Raw genomic sequence first — 22,622 nt, 5'->3', positions numbered from 1 at the left:
AGCGGGTGTAGTATCCATTTTTGTACAGTTCTAGATTCGTTTTTACATTTGCCTTTACAGAAGAATATCACCCCGTGCCAGGCCTTGCCCATGTTTTGAGGATTGCGTCGCCTGGGAATTGAAATACACAGTTTCCTGGAAGAGGCCTACGCGTGTGTTCATGGGGTGGGGGGCGCCCCACAAGCTCTTTGTGGGGAACTCTGCTCGCCGCTTTGTGTGACACGGGTAGTGGCAGGTGGATTCCCATAGAATGCTGCCACTTGGCCCTCATAGTTTACAGTGTAGTAACAGACCTGATCCACTGTGAAGGAATTGAGGAATCTGCTTTCTTCTGTGAGATGAAACTCTGAGATTAGTTTCCTCATCAGTGAGGTGAAGGTGATTACTCACAATAACCTTTAAGGTTCTTTGTAGTTCAAAAATAGCACAATTTCAAGTTTTAAGAACTTCCTCCCCCTTTCCCTCCTGCCTCTCTAGGCTCGTCATTTGTTCAGCAAATATTTGAGTGGCAGAGGTGTGCCAAGCACAGAATTCTAGGTCCTGGGGAAACAAAAGCCGTGAACAAGACAAAGTCCATTTGGGGCAGGAGCTTGGAAGCAGTGTTCAGGCAGAATATCCAGAAGTAATAAGGTCACTTCTCTTTATGCTACTTGCATTTATAAGATATTTGCACCCAATAAATAAGAAAACGCAGAGGCTAATCCTTTATATGCTCTAAAGATGGAAAGTAGTCCATCTTTTGAATGATCTATTTTGTCTTCTATTTGGATTTTTTCTTTTTTTCTCATTTTTGGCTTTATTAAACCTGTCCAGTGAAGTTTTACGGACTCAAGCTGGAATTAAAGTGTATATAACAAAACCTTTTCTAAAAAAATTGTAACTGTACAGTGAGCGCATGCTAGAAATAGGAAGCCCATGGGTTTTGGAACCAGAGAGTTTTGAATCGGTTCTGCCACTTCCTGGGTGTCCCTGGTAATGTCCCTAAAACCAGGAACGTTGAAGTGATGAAATGTGGCTTTCCCCAGGGCACCCAGAAATCAGTCTCCTGGATGCCATCTGGAGTTGTGTGCTTGGCCTCTCCAGGGCCATGTTTTGTGACTCTTGGAAGCAGTGACAGCAGCTGGTAGGGAACATCTATCCCCAAGTTCCCGCAGTCGTTCTCAGAGAAGGCACAGCTCTTGATTGATTGATTTATGTATTTATTTATTGGCCACATGGCTTGCGGGATCTTAGTTCTCCGACCAGGGATTGAGCCCGTGCACTTGGCAGTGAAAGCGCCGAGTCCTAACCACTGGACTGCCAGGGAGTTCCCAGCTCTTGTTTTAATTGACTGTTTTATTTATTGCCTTGTTCCAACGTGTGGTTTAAAGTTACCTCTGATGAACTAAGCTTATAGAGTGTTTAAGCTAAGCTAAACAAAACAAAACCCCAAAAAAGTGTGTTAGATTTGTAGCTAACTTTGCAGAGAACTGGTGATGGGCTGGAAAAATACCTTTGGGCTGACCAAGTGAAGGGGCAAAGGCTGTCCCGAGGTAATGGGAGAGAACTACCTTTGATTTTATAACCTTTGAGGATTATTATCCTGATTCCTGTTGCTTCTGACTGTGTTACAGCAGCAGAGTTCAAACAAGCAATGATTTCATTCCACAGTATATGCGTATTTTCTTACGGGGAAAGATGCCCCTTAGCGGTGTGGCACTGTCCCTGTATGACTACCGCAAGTTTCCTTGTACGTGGTACACAGAAAAGCAGGGGGAAATGTATTGAATGATGTAGCTGCTCTCTGAAAAGTCTCAGGCCGAGCCTGTTTCTTCACAGGCCCTTTGTTTGAACTGAGCCCCTCTGCAGATGGCCTTGTTGAGTGGCCACTAGATGGCAACGTGCGGTTCAGACAGGGTGACTCAGCGGCCTGTCTCCCTGATGGGGGTTAGTCCACAGTCTCCGCAGGACAAGACCCCTTTTAAAGCAGATTAAACCCCTTATTGACAGTATTGTCTCTAACCCATCCTTAATAGATGCATGAAGTGAAAATTTTACTTTGGGCATTTTATGCTTGACACTCCAGATGAGCTCTCTGAGCGTCTTGCAGACGTAGGGACGTCTTTGCCAGTGTGGCTGGACTTGCTTCCAGGCACGCTGCAGAACATCATATTCACCTTGCAGCGACTTTATTTTCTTTTAGCTATGCAATGGTCATCTAAATGAGTGGTTCCTGCTCTAGAATCTGTTGAAACAAACAACTGCTCTTCTTCCTTTCATTGGGCAGGACTAACTAAACTAAACCACTGGCCCAAATCTGGCCAGTTTCCTGTGGTTTTCGTCCTTAACCTTCTTTCCAAATGAAGAGGGGAACCTTGGCCTTAGATGTTTTGGGGTTAGCTGGTTTCCCTCCTCTTTGATCCGCCCCCATATTATTACTAATAAAATATTATTCGTTATTTATATACATGATAAGAAAATCGAGCCATACAGTAGAGTGCCCAATGCAAGGTAAGCCCTGCTCCCACTCCTGCCTCGCAGGCTCTACTTACTGCTTTCTTGTGCATCCTTTTAGCCTCCAGCAACCCTCATTTGGGTTCTGGCAGTAAATCTCTGTAACTAAGCTATCAATCAGTGTCTCTTTTTTGCCTTCCCTAACCTTTCTCCACAGAGATCCAGAGTGAGCTTTTCAAGATGGAAGCCTGATCACGACCTCTCCCATGATAGGAGGTGGCTTCCATTGTTTCTAGGATTCAAAAAAACCTCCCAAAACAAACAAAAAAACCCACTGTGGACCACAAAAACCCTTTGTGGTCTGGCCCTACCTCCCTTTCAGCTTCATCTTGGACCACTTCCCCTCTTACTCTACCCAGTCCAGTCACAGTGGTTTTCTTTTAGTCTTTGGACTTGGCATGCTCCCTTCTGCCACTGGGCCTTTGCACATACCGTTCCTTTAATGTGGAAAGCCCTCCCCTCCAAAAACATCTAGTTTCCACCTATCTTTCAGCTCTCAGCTTACATGTCAGTCCCTTAAAGAAGGCTTTTCTGACTTCTAAAAGTCTAATTTTAATCTTTTTTAGTTTTCAAAAACATCAGGAAGAAACAAAGCACATTCTAAATTGTTGTAGACTCATAGAAATGAAATATTTACTGTAACTTTTGACTTTTAGATATTTTATCATCTCAATAGATCCTGGGGAGTTTTTTGTAGATAGCTACAAAAAAAAAAGCTTTCACAAATTTATTGCTAAAAATACATTAGTACACTCTATTATGAACCATATTTTAGTTTATAAAGTATGTAAAATATTTACATTGATAATACTTGTAATATGTATTGTCTATACTTGGTAGGAGGTAAAAGCTCTACAGAGAAACTCAAGGATACACATGCAGCACTGAAAAGCTTTAATATTGTCAGTGAAAATGATGACTCTTTGTTCTCATTTTTAAGGGCTAGATATTATGAACAGAAAATTAGTTTGTAAAAATAACCAATCAGTCTACTTAAGAAAAATAAACAGTGTGTCACTTACCTGTGAAAATAGATTGTCATCACTAGGGGCTCCCTGGAGAAATAGCTGATTTCAAGTTTAGGGTAGAGAGAGTACAAGGTGAGCTAGAATATCTTGTGCCAGAAAGTGAGGATGTGCTCAGAGACTGACGGGGGCCATGTCAGAAGGACACTGGAGCCAGCTTGAAGGGGCCACTGCCCAAACAAGGACAATTTACGCATCAAAAAGAATGAAGACAGTAGCAGATTATAACACTGAGTAAAAGGCAAAAATCCTTAAGTCCAGAAAGTAAGAAAGATGCTGAGTAGAACTCTTTATAGAACAATTCCAGCCTATAAGTGTAAAAGCATGATAGAATTAGAAAAATCACCATTTTGTACCTTCAGATGTAAAACTGATTCAGGCAGGGATCATCAATAGATGCTAAAATGTTTCACCTGGTGAAATGTTGTTGAGGAACAGGATTGTCAGTCTCAAGGTATCATCCCCCAGATTACACATCATTTCAGAAGGGCGAAGAGTACCGTTAAGTGGAGAATCCGGTGGACGCTACCTTCACCAAATGAATCAACTTAATATCACCAGTAATGGGACAGACTGACTTTATGAGCCTCCTCACGGGGTATACTGAGAAGGACATCACGTGGAGAGTTCTTATCATGAGCACTTAATCTAAATATAATCATAGGGAAATTATCTGACACACTGAGATTCTGCAAAACAACTAGTCTGGTCTTTTAAAAAATGACATTGTCAAGAAAGACAGAAAAAAGGCTGGACACCTTCTAGATACTAAGGAGATAGATACCTGAAAGCAGTGCATGAGCCTTGACTGGATCCCGGATGAAAAGAAGCAGCTGGGGGAAAATTGGGAAATTTGCGCATGGGTCATATATTAGCTCAGAAAGTTAACATTTCTAGGATATTAAGAGTGATGATGGCATTGAAGTGTTTAGGAGGAAAGTGGCATTATGTTGGCAACTTACTTTCAAATGGTACAGGAAACAGTGCACGTATGTGAGAGAGCGAGCACAAATGTGACAGTGCTCGTGGTGGACCCAGGGGATGGGTATACGGGTGCGTATTTACTAGGCCTTCAACTTTTCTGTACATTTGAAATTTCTTAAAATAAAAAGTGTAGGAAAAAAATAGCTCATCGTGGACATGTTCCAACTCCAGGGTTTTTATTGTCTTTTGGTATTGTGTTTTATATTACTGCCCCACATTAAAAAAAAAAACTCGGGTTATAATTTGCCTTTATTCTGTTTTTCTAGATGTGATACAACAGAAAAACTCAGAAATACTTTGGATTACTTAAGATCATTATTAAATGATTCTACAAACTTTAAACTTATTTACAGATATGCGTTTGACTTTGCACGGGTGAGTTCTCTGGAGACTATCCAGATGTTTCCCTCTCTCTCCCTCCCCTTTTGAGGTTTGTTTTATGTACTATAGCAAGGAAGTTGAATAAGCTACTCCCAGGATGCTAGTTAGAATTTCTCTCTATGTGTACACTTTCTACACTAACTGATTCTGGGCAAGAATGTGGTATGTCAGCAAAAAGCTCTAGTGACAGACTATTAATAGCTCTTGAGATTGGCTTAGAAGTAATTTGTAAATGGGCATGTAATAGACACTGTTCTAAATGTCTCTTAGGTAAGCTTGACAATCTTTTCCTTCTCATGAAACAGCAAAGCTTCACCCATTGAGTTTACTGGAATGAGTTAGTCAGATCAAAGCCAGTTTCATTTGGGGTGCTATATCATATCTGAAAATCGTTTCAATTTCAAACGTAAGCTAATTTCAGTGGATGTTATTCAAACATAATTTATAGTCATCATTTTGAAAAGTGATCATCTTGTTTGTCACGTAGTGAGCCAGTCCAAGTAGGTGAATAGGTGGTTCTACTGGAGTGACATAAAGCTGTATTTTTCAGCCTGGTCACCGTAGGTAGCGAATTCTGAGGTATAAATTGGCATTGTGTTCATTCACCGTCCACGGCCCGTATGTACGATTACACTTTATTGCAGAATGGTGGTTTCTGTTATGTTTGTGTGTTTGGTGGGTTCAGGTGACTAGGCTTTCTTGATTGATGATTTCTTTTTAATCTTTTTTTTTTTAAGCAGAGAACTCAGTGACAAATAATTCTTTTTTCTTACCATCTTGTTGATCTTTTCACTTTTTCTTCGCTTTGGCTCTGTTAGCTCAGCCAAAGGTTTATTTGCTGATGAGTTCCGGTGCATCTATAATAACACATTAGTAGTTCACTGTGATGTCCTCACTTGTGAATTTTTGCAACCTTCAAGTAAAATCAGGACATGCATGAAAATTTATAGATGTTAGAAGCAATATGGTGAAATTCAGTTGCAGTGTTTTACTAAACAGCGTTTGTGTAAATGTATATAGAATTTGTTTGCCAGATGCTTTTAGAATGGATGCATAGTTTTTAGGATTAAATGTTTTGTTTCATGAGTTTTTTTCCTTCCAAAGTCAGCAGTGTCCTATTGTATGGGCAAAAGTTTGTTTAGAAGCATCATGCCTTCTCATGAAAATATTTTCTAACTTCCTTGTTTGAGGGTCAAATTTTCCCACATATCCACTGCTTTAGAACTGGCTTCCGTTTTGCTCCTCCCTGGCTTTCCATCCCCTTCTTGGCTGGTCACCGAGGCCCCTTCTGTTGCCTCTTTCTTGGTGCTTCCACCACAGCCTTGGGGTTGAGGCCGTGCCCCTCGCCTGTACTGCTGCCGTGGCCTTGCGTCCACGTTCTGTCCCTTCTCACCCACACTCACACCAGTAGGGTGTCGTCCATCTTCCTTCATCCTGGGGCCACTCGGGCACCTTCAGCTCACCGAGCCATTGCACCCATCGCCTCCGTGTGAGTGTAGTGCTTCAGCACCGTGTGGATGGTACAGTTACTCCCCCCGCAGCTGAGTGACGGATGGGATGGTTTTGTCCTCCTTCACAGAGGAGTGGGGAACTTGGGGCAGGGCCGCCTCGTTGCTCAGCAGTAGGTTCAGGACTCAAACTGAGGTTCTGGCTCCAGGTCGCGTCTGCGGCTCCCTCCAGGCCCTCGTAGTCCAGTCCCAGGCTTCCTCTCCCACAAGACGCCTGTGTTGTGCTGACGTCGAACCAGCAGTGCGCTGAACCTGCCGCCTGCCCCCGCCTCTCTGCTGCCTGCCTTTTGTCCCGCCAGGCTCTGCTTGGAGCCAGGTCTGTTCCCCGACTGCTCTCTTCAGCGTCGGGCTTCTGGGCCCAAGCCACGTGCCTCCACTGTCACACAGAATCCTCCTGCCCCGGAGAGAACACGTGCCCGCACTTACATGGCCCTCGTGTCCCGCTAGCTTCGCCTTGGAGTTTGGGTACAGGCCTGCATTTTTTCTGACAGGTTAAGGGAGTGCCTGTTTTCTTTCATCATATCCCTGGGAGCAGCCCACAGAGATCTTTGCCTTTTAAGGAGAGTATCAGTAATATCAGCAAATTAAGCCCCTTTATGTAATGATGAATAACAACCACCCGTATTTAATCATTACCAAATAGATTTCAGTTTAGCTAAAATATGCTGTAAGATGAGTTTGTTATTGAATCCTTTGTTTTGTTTGGTTTAACTGTATCCCACAAGTGTCGAGGTGTTGTGTCTTCATTTCCATTCAGTTCAGAATATTTTCCAGTTTCCCTTGTGGTTGTTTTGGACTCATTGGTTATTTAGAAGTGTGTTGGCTTGTGTTATTTGCCAACTATTAGGACTTTCCAAGTAATCTTTTTATCATTAATTCTGCTGTGGTCAGAGAACATACTCTGGACAGTTTCAGTGCACTAAAATGCAGGGAGGCTTGATGTGTGGTCCAGAATATGGTCTGCTGTGATGAATGTTTTGTGTGTACCTGAAAAGAATGAATATTCTGCTGCTGTTTGGTGAAATGTTCTATAAATGTCAGTTAGGTCAAGTTGGTTGATAGTGTTGTTGAGGTCTTCTGTATCCTTATTGATTTCTGCCTACTGTTCTATCATTTACTGAGGGAGGAATGTTGGACTCTCCGACTATAATTACTTCTGTCATTTGTATCATTTCTTGTTTCATGTATTTTGAAGCTCAGGCATTAGGTTTAGATAGACTTAGTATTATGTCCTCTTGAAGAATTGACCCTCTAGCATTATGAAATGTTTTTCTTTATCTCTGATAATATTCCTTGTTCTGAAATCTACTTTGATACAAATATAGCCATTTCTGCTTTTTTTTTAAATTAAAGTCTGTATGATATATCTTCTTCCATCCTCTTTAAAAACCTATTTGTGCCTTTATATTTAAAGTGGGTTTCTTATATATAGCATATGCATAGTTGGGTCTGACAATATATGTCTTGAGATGCTTAAACAATTTACATTTAATGTATTTATTGATATGCTTAAGTTTACATCTCCTAAATTGCTATTCATTTCTCTTTTTGTCCCATCTGTTTTTGTTCCTTTTTTCCTCTTTTCATGACTTCTTTTGGATTGAGGGGTTTTTTTAGATTCCATTTGAATCATTCTTTTCCACTATTGTCTTATTAGCTGTGTCTCTGTTTCATTTTTTTGCAGTTGCTCTAGGCTTTACGGTATACATCTTTCAATTTTCACAGTCCATCTTCCGATAATATACCACTTCATGTATAATGCAGGAGCCTTTACAATAGTGCACTTTCATTTTGCCCTTCTGTACTTTTTGCTGCTGTGTCATACATTTTACTTATACATGTATTATACATCGCACAATCTGTTGTTTTAGTCTGTTCAGGCTGCTGTAACAAAATACAAGAGACTCAGTAGCTTATAAATAATGGAAATTTATTTCTCATAATTCAGGAGGCTGGAAAGTCCACGATCACAGTGCCAGCAGGATAGGTGTCTTTCTGCCATAAGCTCACGTGGTGGAAGGGAGGAGGGAGCTCTCTGCAGCTGAGGACCCCACCTCCTATTACCATCATCTTGGCGATCAGGGTTTCAACATATGAATTGGGGGGTGGGGAGCAGACACAAACATTCAGATCATAGTATATATTAATATCATTTTTGCTTTAAATAGGCAAAAATATATTTTATATTTACCCAAATATACACCACTTGTGTGCTCTTTCTTCCTTTTGTGTGGATCCAGGTTTCTATCTGGTATCATTTACCTTCTGCCTAAAAAATTTCCTACAGCATTTCTCATAGTACAGATTTTCTGGTGATGAATCTCTAAGCTTTTATTTTGCCTTCAATTTAGAAGGTACTTCTCTGGACAAAAGATTCTAGATTGACCATTTATTCTTGTAGTACCTTAATGATAGTTCTCCATTGTCTTCTGTCTTGTGGAGTTTCTCATGATAAGTCTGGTGTCATTCATTATTCCTTTGAACATACTGTCTTGTTTTGTTTTCTGACTGCTTTTATTCTCTTTTCACTACTTTTCAGCAAGTTGACTATGGTGTGCCTTGGCATAATTTTCCTTATGTTTATTCTGGTTAAGGTTTGTTGAGTTTTTTAGGTCTTTGGTCTTACAGTTTGTATTAAATCAGGAAATTTCTCAGCTGATATTTCTTCAAATATTTCTTCTGTTCTCCCTCTCTCTTCCTTCTGGGGCTACAGTTATACCTATGTTAGATGCTTGATATTGTCCTGCAAGCTACTGATACTGTGTTCAATTTTTTTGTTTTTGTTTTCCCTTTGGATAATATTTATTACTATATCTTCTAATGCTGATCTTTTCTTCTGCTAATCCTAGCCCCAGTATATTTTTCATTTCATATACTATATTTTTCATCTCTAGAAATTCCATTTGTGTCTTTTTATATCCATTTCTCTCATCGTGATAATATTTTCTTCTACCTTCTTGAACATCTAGAATGTGTTTATAACAGGTGTTTTAACACCGTTGTCTTCTGGTTCCATCATATCTGTCATTTCTGTATCTCTTTCTCTTGGTAAAAATTTTTATCTTGGCTGTGGGCAATATGTTTCCGCTTCTTTGCATTCCTAGTAGTTTTTATTCTTTCTTTGTTGGATGCAGGGAATTGTGAGTTTTATGTTGTTGGTTGCTGGGGTTTGTTGTATTCCTTTAAATAATGTTGGATTTAAATTTTTTTTTCTGGTATATACTTAAGTTACTTGGAATCAGATTGATCCTTTGAAAGGACTAGTCCAGAGCAGCCTCAGTCTAGGGATGACTTAACCCCGCTAGTAAGACAATAATACCCTTCTGAGGATTCTATCCAAGGCCCTATGTATTATGAGATTTTTTCCACTGTGGCTGGTGGAAATAGAAACTATTCCCAGCCCCATGTGAGCTCTGGGAATTTCTGCATACTCTTCTGCAGTGATTCTTTCCCAGACTCAGGTGGTTTCCTCTCACATGTGCACAGACAAGTCCTCAGCCAGCGGCTGGGGAGACATTCTGCAGGTTTCCAGGTCTCTCTGTGCAGCTCCCCCCTTGCTGGTATTTTGCCCCACCAATCATATGCCTCCTTGGACTCCACAAACTCTGTCCTTTCCAACTCAGTCGGTTGGGGTTCCACTGGGCTGGGGCTGGGTCCCCCTCCTGTGCTGTGGCCTGGAAACCACCCCCACACAGTATGCTGCTGTCACTGGGGTCTTATCCTTTTTCTCAGTGGTCATACTCCTGTGCTGCACACTGACCAGTGCGTGAGAGCCATTGTCTCATGGATTTTGTTCAGTTTTCTGGTTGTTTGACGTGCACGGGGCGTGGGAACCTGGTTTCTCTAACTCTGTCTTGGTTGGAAGCAGAATTCAACCCCCCCACTTCTTCCCTCCAATCCTTTTCTTTTCCTACTGGAAAAATGACTCGTAGAGGTAATAACGCATAATTACACAGCAGACCTTTTAAAATTGAACTTTTAGTAAGAACTGAACTTTGTTATAGTTTTAATATCCTAAATATTCTCTATTGGAAATAACAATGACATATGTTAAATATTCTGAATTACCCTTTAATATACCAGGAAAGAAACTGTAGTACCAGAAAGTGATAAAATGCCCCTTTAACATCTCTCCACCAAAATTATAATCCTAAGAGTGCGATTGTTTTCCCCTCACCTTAGAATCTTGTAGCCAATTAAAAATAGTACTTGGTTGTAAAGTTATATTATTTTTCTCCTAATTTTACTTTGACCTGAACTTATTTGTAGTCTTAGGGATGGCAGAGACTCGTGAAACTTGAGAGTTGAAAGGAACCACAAGAGGACACTTGGTCCAGTCTTGTCACAAGGCAGACGACAAGGCTGAGGGCCAGAGAGGAGGGGACAACACGAGGGCCCGGGCTCTGCCCCTGCGTGCAGACCGTGTCCTCCCCACAGAGCCACACCACCTTCCTGACTCAGACTGTCCACCGTCCTGTGGTGTCCTGTTCCAGGAAGATGGTGGGGTAGAGACTCAAGAGCTGAAATGGCCACTTCTTTCTACAAGTGGAATTTTGTCTGAGTACTTTTATGCTTAGCGTTTTCCCCCTAATGTGGATTTTATTTATTGTATAAACAAATATGGTTGTATGAATTCCTTAAGTAAAACAGCCGTTTTTGCCTTGATTCCTTTAAAAGGACCTAGTGAGAATAAGATTGGGCAAATAGAATGAGATAAAAAGACTAAATATAGTGATTTTTTTGGTTGATCTGGACTAGTTATTAAATATGAGTTAAATTTGTTTTTTCTGCATTCTCTGGGGCAGAGACAGGGTACTGTGCTGAAAGCCACAGAGAGTTGCCTCTTGGGGTTCTGAGAAGGATGAATGTTGGGCTGAGTGAGGTGCTGATAGCAGCAACATCTTGGCACCTGGCTGAGAGTGGACACCATGAATTGACGGAGATGCCGCTATCGGAGGTCTTCCAGCAGTGCTGCCTCCGACAGCCTTGGTGTAGGAAGGCGAGAATGATGGGGAGGACTGAGGCAAGTCCTCAGTGGGCTCGGAGGTGGGGTGGGGGAGATGGGAGCCGAGTGGAGCCCTCCCACGTGACTGAGGTGGAGAAGCGCTGGATGGAGAGAAGGGAGGCCTTCAGGGTGGAGGAGGGGAAGGGCAGTGAGCAAGAGAAGAATGGGAGATTAGTCTAGGGGCAAGTCCTTGTTTTTCATTCCTTGCAGTAAAGCTTGAAGAAGTTGTAACGGAGGGTTTTGGGGAGGCCGAAGGTACCAGTGGGAATCCCCCTTCCTGAGAGGTGATCCTGTGACAGTTAATCTGTTGTTACAAGTCAGTCCTCACAGCCTGTCCCTTGATGCACCCACTTTTCCGGCTACCAGTGCTTTTACTTAGTTTCTGAGGAGGTGTTTCAAGAAAGTGTAAGAGGTCACAGGTGAAAGCTAACGTCTATGTCGCTTCCATTTAATGGAATGGTTGTGGATGTTAGAATTCGCGAAGAAAAATTTTGCTGGGTCTTGTGTTCAACACCCCCTGTTATCAGAGAACTCTGCTTGGCTCTAATCTGACATCTGCTCTGACCATTTGATTCATTTTCTCTTCTAACTTGAGTCAGTTTCTTACTTCTTAACCGATGTGTTTGTCTACTTTCCCTTTCCACACAACCCCCAACGCACCAGACACACACACATAGGTACTCCTCTCTACTTCTACCTTGTACTTTCATTGTAAATTATGAGGAAAACAGAAGGTGGGCCTGTGCGAGGACAGAAGTAGGAAGAATATGTGGTCATCTCATCTGAGGTCTGTTACCCTGGACATCTTGTCAGCTTTACCTTTAAGATTACCGTTTGGTTATTGCCCAGATTTGCTCAGCAGTTGTTTGTAAAGCGAATTGGACTGTGTGTCTCTTAACATTGAGAGCTGTCTTCCCCCCTTCCTTCTCGGGGAGGTGGATTGGTACACGATGAAATGCTCAGGCTTGGAATCAGACTCCTGGTTCAAGCCCCAGCTCTTATCGATTGTCATTTCATTCCTGTGCCTCAGTTTCCTTATTTATAAATTGGGGATTATAATAACGCCTATCCTAATACGGTTGTTGTATTAAATGAGTTTGAAGTATGAGGCACTTAAAACAGTTTCTGGCTCAGTTTAAGTTCTCAGTAAAAGTTAACCGTAGAATTAGAAATAGTTGTTGAATTATTCTTCGCTGACATTACTTAGGTTTCAAATAATAATTTACCTTCCAAGAGTAGTGCATACAGTAATAGAATCTATGCCAAACAAAACGACTGTGGAGAAGCTATGCCTGTTGGCAGATCTTTCTTTTTCTTTTGTTTTAAAGGAATTGTCAGTAGTTGAGCTTAATCAAGTAATTGCCTTGCAAACATTGTTATTTGAAAACTGTGCTGGGGTAAGTTCTAAGAGCATTATGGTTTAGTTTCACTTTTCCCAGTGGGAGGGCACTCATGGGTTTTATGACCTTTTTGCTTGTTTTTAATGTGTATTAAAAAAAAAAACTCATTCAAAAAACTGATTTGCTGTATTTTCAGCTTTGTAAACAACCACTTTAAGATTTGAGTTCTTTAGCGCTATTTTTGCCTTATGTTTGTTGAACTGTGGTAAGGAAGACTGCATTTTCTCTTTATATTTTGTAATCCTGTGGTCTCAAATGAGCGTTCCGTGACCTATATTACAGGTCTTCAGTGAAGGCCTTTTGATTTCATGTACTGATTTCTGACTTGGTTGTCACCATTTAAAATGGTTGTGATCATGGGCATTTATGTACTATTTCTAAAGTTCATCTAGTCTCTCTCGAAAATCTTAAGAATTTCTTTTTTAATGTTGAAGATTTTTTCTTTATAATTTTAGTAATTCAGCATTCCCCTTTTCAAGTACAAGTCTTTAAGCTATTCAAACTTTGTGAAAATTGGAAGTAGATCATTTGACACAGGGGTTGGTGATACAGCGTATCTGGATACCTAGATGTTTGAAGATTAACTTTTGTTATATATTTATATTTGCATATTGACAATTAACTGTTTAATTACTTTGTTTCAGTTTGTGTCATTGGTGCCATTTAAGAAAAAAATGCTTAGTTTTCACATCTTACAGGAAGACCTGTGTTGCAACAGTCTTATATAAACAAAGGCAATATTTGTTTTCATTTTTGAACGTCAAATCAGAACTCGGTAAAACTTCATTATTCTCTACTCTACATTAGGTGTTAGTAGTCTTTAGCTTGAGTAGTGCATTTATTCCATATATGAAACATAACTTCATAGAATATTCAGAGAAGGATCCTTTGGTCTTGCAGCTGTAAATAAGAGGGCTGATCTCATCTGTAACTGAATTTTAAAATCTGTGTTTAAGGAAGACCACAAGGCAGAATCTAGTTGTGTATTATAGGGGGTTAGTACATCTTTGGTGTGTGTATAGAACCTGTTCGTTTCCTATTATTATTTGAAAAATAAAATTGCTTTTTATTTTGTTATCTTAGAAAATGAAAGTTGGGTTAAGAGGTGGGCAGGGAGAAAAGTTTCACTTCTTCTCCCTTAACCTCAGTGGGCCTTCTGGGGATGCTTGTTGACTCTGGACAGCCTGTCTCAAGGTACTTTCTGCTTAAATTCTGACCTTGAGATGCAGAAATCTGCCGCTCGCTCCCTGGTGCTCCACAAGCAGAGTCACAGCGTTGGTGTTGACAGTGTACTATTTGAATTTCCTGCGAGGGGTTTCTAGATGTCTTTGCTGTATTCCTTGAATTTGTTAAGGTGATTTTTTTTTTTTAATACTTGTAATGTTGATGGCTGCTTCATAACATTCTGGGAGATTCATTTCACTTTTAATTGGGAAGCCTTTTGAGAATGCCATTAGGATCATTGTCAGAGAACCCCCTGGGCATGTCTCCATTTTGCTGTTTAGTAGCTGTTTGCTCTGGGATCTCTCAGCTGTGCTGTCCCCAGGAATTCGGAGTGCTCCCCGTCCTGGGCATTTGCACGTAGCCTCACATCCATCCACAGGCAATGTTGGTTATCAGCGAGATGCCACTGTTCAGATCGCGAGTGCATCCATAATATCTCTCTCTTATTTGCTAGGCAGAAGATGGTGTTAGTGATTGCGAGCTGCTGGCTGGCACCCTTGCAGAGCAGGAATAAGTGAGTGCTGTTCAGCTTTCCAGTCCTGTGAGTCTGATGCCTTTCATCCATGTTTTGGCATCGCTGCCAAACACATGCACTGAAATCCTTCATGATCATCAGTTTGTCAGACGATTGCACTGTTTCAAAGAGTCTGTCCAGGTCCTTTGTATCTTTTTTTTTGTCACCTTAGTGTATGTCCATTGTCACGGGGACATGGATGATGTTGGAAGAAGGCACAGTATGTATCAGGGCAAGACTAGCGACTTTAGGTTGAGTGAAGGATTACAAACTCCTCAAAGGGAGCACATTTCCAGAGCGCCCGTGCCCTCAGCCCGGTGCTGCCTGAGCCGTTGTTCAGCAGGTGACCTGGGGCCCGGTCCTGTGGTGCCGCGTGTGTTTTCAGCAGTTCCCTCGTTTTCCTTGTGGATGCCCCGTAGCGGGGCGTGCCGTAGCTGCCACACCCGTGTGACCCGGTGAGAGGAAGCTTTCCGTTTGCTTGCACAGTGCACCGCAGAAGAGCCCGTGCAGTGCAACAGACCTGTGAGGCTTGGTGGCAGAAGGTGGGCCCCCTCGAGGGCACCTTTCCTGCCGTCGTCCTCTCCACGGAGTGGGTACTGCAGCCCTGAGCAGGGTGGTATGCGTGGCCGGGGACAGCCGAGCAGGCTGTAGAGAGGAGGCCCCTATTTGCACTGAACTGTGGAGTTGGGGTCCCCCGCCATCCTCAGACTTCAGGTGTGTGGCCAGAACAGGGAAGGGTGACTCGGAGCCATCCGACCTGGTCTGTTGGTGAACGGTCGTTGTGCTGTACAACCAAGACCAAAAGACAGACCCATCACACATCTTCCCGAATCTTCATCTACTTTGTTGGCTGTTGAGTTAGGCCCTGCCTTACATTTGCTATATTGTTTCAGTCCGTCACTTTAAAATTCAGTGTCACGGCCAGAAATTCGCTGTATACTAAAGAGCACTTCACTGTTAGAATCCTTGCGGTAACAATTTTTTTGGGCGGTGTGTGTAGCTGCACATGTGGCTGACAGTGGTGGTCACGGCATCACCCCGTAATTTGGTGAACATCTAGGTTCCGCCCCACGTGGGATAGCCGGGCACTTTTCCTTATCCCTTTGTAGAAAAGCACTTTTGCAGACTTTCTTTGAAGTTGAGATACCACGAGGAGGCTAGCTCTGGATATATAAAGTTACCACTTAGGGTCCCACGTCCTCTGTCCTTTTGCATAGAAACTGCCCACCTGTAGTTCCCGAATGGAAATTGGTAAGAAAGATCAGTGAGAAATTAGGATTCTTAATTGCAAGTCTAAGTAAAATGAGCTTAATCTGCCCATATTCAGGTTTATGTAAATGTCTTTTCTGCATTCCTTATGCAATGTTGTCTTTCACTTGGCTGTTAGTTAGGGGTGTTCTGCTAGGAGATTTCACATCCAGCAACTCCAAGGTAAGAAGGACCGTAACAGGTAGACAGACTGCTTTCCCCCAGAGTCGGGGAGTGAATGCATCCTCTGATTTGGGAAGACCCTCCAGAGCCCCAGCATTCATTACGAGCTCAATTTAACAACAACATTTTTAGGTTACAAGAAAAACATTTACCAAAGAAATAAAAATTGGTGGAAAAATGATTTTTATCAAGGAAACCTGATTCCTAAGCATGGAATTAGAAACCTTTAAACTCCATTTAGTTAAGTTATGGACTTTGGGATCAGTGATTATGATGTTGATAATAATCATAAATGTCAAACAGCAAGTTACAGATTTTTATTTATCGCATGAAATAATCATAGAGATTGTTACCATGTAACTAATATATTTTGCATTAGGGTGATCATTCAGTTGACATGAATCTTTCTCACAGTAAAATTGTATAGTACCAAACCGTTTAATCTTCCCACTGTGTCCTGACACCTCCCCTCCCCCACCTTAGTCTGGATTCAGGGTTTTTATAGTGTATGATAAATGAGCTGTTTACTAATTTTTTGTTGAAGTAAAACAGAAATTTGAATTATTGGGATTTATTATTTGGGGGCACCTGGCTCATCCTTGTTTTTGTTTGTTAAACAGGAAAAGGACCAGCGCAGCCTAGACATAAACACTGCCAAGTGCATGTTGGGACTGTTATTAGGAAAAATCTGGCCCCTTTTTCCAGTTTTTCACCAATTCTTAGAGGTACTAAATTGTTATTTTATGGAATGTATGTTTGCTTGCTTAGAACAACCGAGTATGCTTTATTTAACTCTTTTATGTAATTTTCTGTTTGTTGTACTTTTCTGCCTGTAGGAACTGTGGTGACGTAATGGCTGTCAGTGAGCACTTCCCTGCGTTCTGAGTGTGCCTGTGTGTGCATTGCATGTGCTGCATCGCTCCCCAGTACAAACGCATCCGAGACAGCGCGGCTCTGTCCTTTCCTCTCTTGTCCCCATTTTAAAAGCTTGTTTTTGTTTAGATTTCCTGCTCTTTATAACAAGAGTAAAGCAAGATTTACTGTCTTTTGTGGCTTTAGGTGAAGTTCACCTGCCTTCTCACTAAATTAAGTTTGTCATGTATTCTTATCTCCGCTTATCTCCAAGTAACTTGGGGACCTAGATCAATCTAAGTGGCAAACTCCTTCAGACAGCATCTCCTGCAGTTTAAATTTTCTTCACATTTGTATTAGAAGTAATCCAGCACTTTCCTCTATCATTGTCGTTCATTTGCTTTTTAAGTATTAGCGATAGAAATTTTGAGCTGTTGGTTATTAAGAACTGGCTTTGATGCAGTGTAGTAACTCTGCAGGACCTGAAGGAATCTGAGATGTAAGTGTGAGTTACATGGGTTGTCATATCACATAGACCATCCTTCCTGCCGTCCAGTCCCAGGCCCCTTTAAAAAATGCTTTCTGCTTGAACGGATGGGGGTGTTGCATCTTTGAGAAAATACTGGGCCTTCCCCTGACTCCAGCTTCACTCTTGAAGTGAGCTTCCTTACAACTTACTTGGTGTAATGGTCCAGAAAAACTTCCAACTGATAGGATTCTTTGAGAACTATTATTAAAAATTGCTTTTAACATTACTAACTGGGACTCCTGAAGAAAGGTATAAAAACTAGTTTTTAATACAAGAAGTACTTGTTTACTTGTACTTGTGACAACCCATATTTACCAGTGATCTGTTCCAGTTTCTCTGACAACTTTAAGAAGTGTTAGCTTTGTTTGGAAAATGAGTAGAAACAGATTCCTATTCTCAGAGAGTTGGGCAGAATTTGAGCCCGGGTGTGAAGGGTTCTGTAGCTGAAGACCTTGCCGCCAGCAAATTTGACTTCGCACAGTTCCAGGAGCACCGTCAACTGTTTCGATGACTGGGTTTTGCTTTTAGTTGCTTAGAAAGTTAAACTTGTAGTCTGTGCTTTGTTCTCCCTCTTATATTAGTTTGCATTTTTCTTTGAAAAGGGCACAGTAATCCTTTCATTTGAGCTTTTCTTGTGTTTGCATCCTCCAAACCGTTGGTGCAGCTCTCTTTGCTTTTAAGTACTTGTTTTGTTTTCCAGTGTTCCTGATTTTAGTGGCGAGGATTTTTAAACATTTTCGGACTGGGTTTTATTTTTAAATCTTTATACAGGAATACTGTATTTTAAAATATGCGTGTGGCATATTTCTTGTCTGGGAGGAAGAGAAAAACTAGTTCATCGCTATTCTGAGTTCTTTTATGATCAGACTCAAGTTCTGAATTATTAGAGCAGTAACTCTTCAGTGGCTAGACCGCCTGGTCCTGAGACCGCTTGCAGCACTTAGCAAGGTCTCGTTGAGTCAACCCACCACTGCGTGTGCTGTAAGCTAACAGCTTGACAGTGAGCATGCCATTCATGTCAGGGGCTATTAATGGGAGCAACTCTTTATTTAGCACTTACTGTGTGCCAAGCACTAAATAAAGTACTTTACGTGAATTACAGAAGTTATCTCTTTAAATCCTTGCCACATCTCTGTGGGATAGGAATTATTGCTCTTTTACGTAAAAGGGTTTCTGCTGTTTAGAAATTTCATTTCTGGGGATGTAAAATTGTGTTTCTTTGATGTATTTGTTGTTTTGTGTTGAGCCTCCATAATATTTTTGTAATGAAAATTGTCATCTGAAGCTCCCCTCTTGCTCTCTCTCACCTTTCTCCTAGATTGGTGCTTAACGTACCTCAAATGGAAAGAGTTAACCTTCGTGAACTTTATTAAGTTGATTGTTACAGCAATTGAAACCATCTCATTGGTTAATTGTGTGTGTCAGTAATTCATACTACTTTTCCCTCCACCAGCAATCAAAATATAAAGTTATTAACAAAGACCAGTGGTGCAATGTGCTAGAGTTTAGCAGAACAATTAACCTTGACCTCAGCAACTACGATGAAGATGGAGCATGTAAGTACCGGGCAGGTGTTCCCCCGATCTCCCCCCGCCCCTGCACCTTTGCTCATCTGCCTCATTGTGAGAAGCCTCATAGCCATGTTGTTCTCTCTCTCTCTTCAGGGCCAGTTTTGTTGGACGAGTTTGTGGAATGGTATAAAGACAAACAGATGTCCTAGGACTTTATGCATAGCAGCGAGAGAGTCACTGTTACCACAGTTATGTCAACCATTAGCCATAAATTGCTGTTTGTGTCCAAGCGCATGCTGCTTTTCTTGCACTGTCTCCCTTTGGCAGGGACGTGTTGGTGTTTGCTACTGAACGGGCCAGCTCTGCTTGCTGTGTAGCATTGTTCTCTTGGAAGGCTGCTTTGCAGTTTGTATTTACACTACAGATTGGTGAATTTGCCAACGTCCTCACTGTGATTATGTGTATATTGCTGTTTAAATTTTGTATATGTGTATAAAAAGAAGAAGCTTCACCTAGAGATTATTTCTGCAGAAATGTATTGTAAAATAATTTTTGTGGCATATTTCTAGTCCCTTTTTTCAGATGAACCAATTATACATTTATTTGGTCTCAAATGTAGCATTTCAGAAAACAAGACAGAACAACTGTTACCATATGCAAATGTTGCCAGAATTAACCTTATTGTTTAAGAGGCCAACTTTGGAAGGAGGTGGGAGTCATAACTTTTCAGAGGCATATGCCAAATATAATTTGGTTTACTTAAATATTAGCATTTTTAAATGATGGAAGTTAGAATAATTGAACATACAGACACATACTATGCCACAAATCATTTCCACCATGCAGGGTATAGGTTTTGATTTTCTAATGTGAAAGCTAGCATGGTTTGACTATAGGTACAGATGAACAAATTAAAATTGCATCTTTTTTTTTTTTTCCATTGGTTTTAAACTTTTGTAAACTTTTTTAGTGTTTTTTTTTTTTTTCCTTTTGCATTCTTCTAGTCCGTGTTTGGTCTGCTGATGCTTTCTATGCCATTCTAAGTAAAATTTATTTTGCCGCCTCCATGAAAACCTAATGGTTTGCTGGCAATTTATAACTGCAGAGCACTTTTAGTTGTGGCTTGAATTTTTAGTTAAGCTTTCATGGTGTTTAATTCTCTAGTTTTGAGGGGGAAAGAACTATACAATAAGTGAGAGGCGTTTTGCTTTGCTTTCCATTTTTGTTTCTTTCACGCTAGGCTTTTACTGGCAGAATGTCCATTGCAGGCAGTGGACACGACTCCACCAGCACTGAGCTAAAATCTCTGTTACACGGTAGGACCTTTCCTGGAGGGGCCGCTCATCATTACCTGAGTAATGTGTACAGAGAGGTGGTAGCCATTATTTATGTGGATGAGGAAACAAGAGTAAACAGGACGGTAGTTTTAGGTTTGTATTTTATGTCTTTTTTTTTTTCCCCCCTTGTCTTACCCTTCTCAAGGAAATGTATAAATAACATGTTTCTCCCTCAACTATCTGGTGCTATTGAATGACTAATTTAGTCCCTAAAGTTTTGTGAAAACACAAAAGTCTAACGACTTAAACCAAGTGAAAGCTAATGGTGCATTTAGACAAGTGAATGCCTAGTTGTGAGCAGAATCCGTGATTGAACATGCAGTGGTTGGAAGAGGTTCCGTTTATTTCAAAATCTGGCCCCAAGACCTTTTGGGTCAAATGTGAACCTCTAAATGGCATTAAATGAGTAAAGCACACAGACAATGCTACTCTTGACCATGATTTCACAGTTTCTTTGCCAACAGTGTTCAGATTTTCATATATTATTTTTTTCCCTAACTGAACCACCAAAGACAGGAATTTTGTATGTATATACAGTGTGTGTGCATATACAAAATCATGATATGGTAGAATGAAATTACTTCCTTTTTCTACCGAATAGAAAGGTTTGGTTTGCTGTGAAATAAACCAGAAGTTGGAAAAACTCTGTAGTGATTAAGCATACTTGACCATTCCTTGTTGAGAAGTTGTAGACTCCCTTCTACCTTACACATTCATACCAGTTTGCACAAATTCCTATCTGCAAAGGATAGAAGATGTTGAGCAAGCACTGCTCCTGAGACCAATGTGTTGAAAGGGCTTCCGTTCTGACGGGCGCCTGCTACTCCAGTGGCGATTGGCCATAGGCAGGTTCCAATCTGTTGAAAACTTGAGTCATTTTCAAAAGGATCCCATAAAGTTGACAAATTACACTTTAAAGGCAGCAGTTCTTAAGTTTGATCAACTCTAGTTTTGTTTAAAGCAAATATAAATCATAGATGAAATTGGTTTAAAAGGTATCATTAGAAACTGGAGAATTTTTTAAACACTAAAGCACAGTTAATCCTAAAATAAAAGGATTGTTACAGGGAAGATGTTACATTTTAACCACAATGGACATTTTGATGATAGGGATTTTGGAAAAGCCAAGTAAAAACTATTTCATGATGTACCTAATATGGAGATAAGTATTCCAAAGGGATAATCTTGCGTATTTAGAGAAGTTCGAGTAATCTTTGAACTCCCTTGAAAAATAAATCTTTGTGACTGCAGAGTGCTTGCCCTTGGTTTTCTTGATTCTGTGCAGTTATTTTTAAGGGGAAGAAGAGGGGCCAGGGTAATAAGATACTTTTTCTTAAAAATGTCCCTCAGTTACATAAGCACTTGTTTATGGGTGAATGCCAAGTGAATGAGGGTGCCTTTTTATGGTTTTTCTTTCTCACCTACGTCTCCACCCTTTCCCTTTCCATCATGTTTTGAACTCCACGTTGCAATACTCTGTCATAACAGAACGCAACTTTTAGATGTTTACTGCTGCGGTAGGTCGGAAATTTCCTTATTTGATTTGCCATAAACACCCCCTGTAACATTACATGCAGCTTATTTGAAGCATGACCTCTGAATTAAGTTTTTATAAATCTGACTAGACAGACCTCTAGATTCTGGATTAACAACAAACTTCCGTTGCCTCTCAGTCTCCATCTTAACAGTGCTTTTGAAGTTTATACAGAAAGCTTTAAAAGTTAGTTTGTGCCCTTGGTTTTTATTCTTACAACTGCTAAAATACCTCTGTACGCCTTATCTTTTATTCTTTCATACGTTGTATAATAAATGTATAGAATTCATTGACCAACTGAAAGGTTGGGTGTCTGTAAATGAGACCAAAACGTGGGTTGTTTTTTTTCATGAAGTCATTTCTCTTGGGGGTTACTGTTAGTGAACAGCAGCTAACCTGTAACTGTGAATGCTTCGTGTCGTCAGTATTTGCATTACCTTCATAAAAAACGTGTGCAAGTCCTGTGACTCCCAGCTTAACTGAAATACTGTTATGCCATCTAACTTGAGTACAGCAAACTGGTTTTAGGTTTTAATGGAATTGATGTAAAACGATACCCCATAAATAAAAAGTATTTGTGTTTGGTTTCAGAACTGATTTGTCAATTCTTTCTTCTCTGACTTTTTCTTTAAAAATCACTTAAGGTAGGGGCTTCCCTGGTGGCACAGTGGTTGAGAATCTGCCTGCCAATGCAGGGGACACGGGTTCGAGCCCTGGTCTGGGAAGATCCCACATGCCGCGGAGCGACTAGGCCCGTGAGCCACAGTTGCTGAGCCTGCGCGTCTGGAGCCTGTGCTCCGCAACAAGAGAGGCCGCGATAGTGAGAGTCCCGCGCACCGCCGTGAAGAGTGGCCCCCACTTGCCGCAACTAGAGAAAGCCCTCGCACAGAAACG

The 22,622-nt window shown here is 41.0% G+C and overlaps 1 protein-coding gene across 13 annotated transcripts in view; it reads left to right on the top strand.

The window, feature by feature from the left end:
* DCUN1D4 (defective in cullin neddylation 1 domain containing 4) overlaps positions 1–22,321 on the top strand; it is an 81,465-nt gene extending 59,144 nt beyond the window's left edge. For 12 of the 13 annotated variants that reach the window (XM_007180790.3, XM_007180792.3, XM_028166071.2 and 9 more), the window contains 4 exons: positions 4,769–4,877; positions 16,586–16,690; positions 18,800–18,902; positions 19,011–22,321. In XM_007180790.3, coding sequence (XP_007180852.2) covers positions 4,769–4,877; positions 16,586–16,690; positions 18,800–18,902; positions 19,011–19,066 — 373 coding nt within the window. In that variant the 3' untranslated portion in view covers positions 19,067–22,321. The remainder of the gene's footprint in view (positions 1–4,768; positions 4,878–16,585; positions 16,691–18,799; positions 18,903–19,010) is intronic. The other variant, XM_057546776.1, reaches the window with a different exon arrangement.
* The last annotated feature ends 301 nt before the right edge of the window (positions 22,322–22,622 follow it).

This window comes from Balaenoptera acutorostrata, chromosome 5 (genome assembly GCF_949987535.1).
Source record: "Balaenoptera acutorostrata chromosome 5, mBalAcu1.1, whole genome shotgun sequence".
NCBI lineage: Eukaryota > Metazoa > Chordata > Mammalia > Artiodactyla > Balaenopteridae > Balaenoptera > Balaenoptera acutorostrata.
The sequence above is the reverse complement of the archived record's forward strand: the minus strand, read 5'-3'. Positions and strand labels throughout refer to the sequence as shown.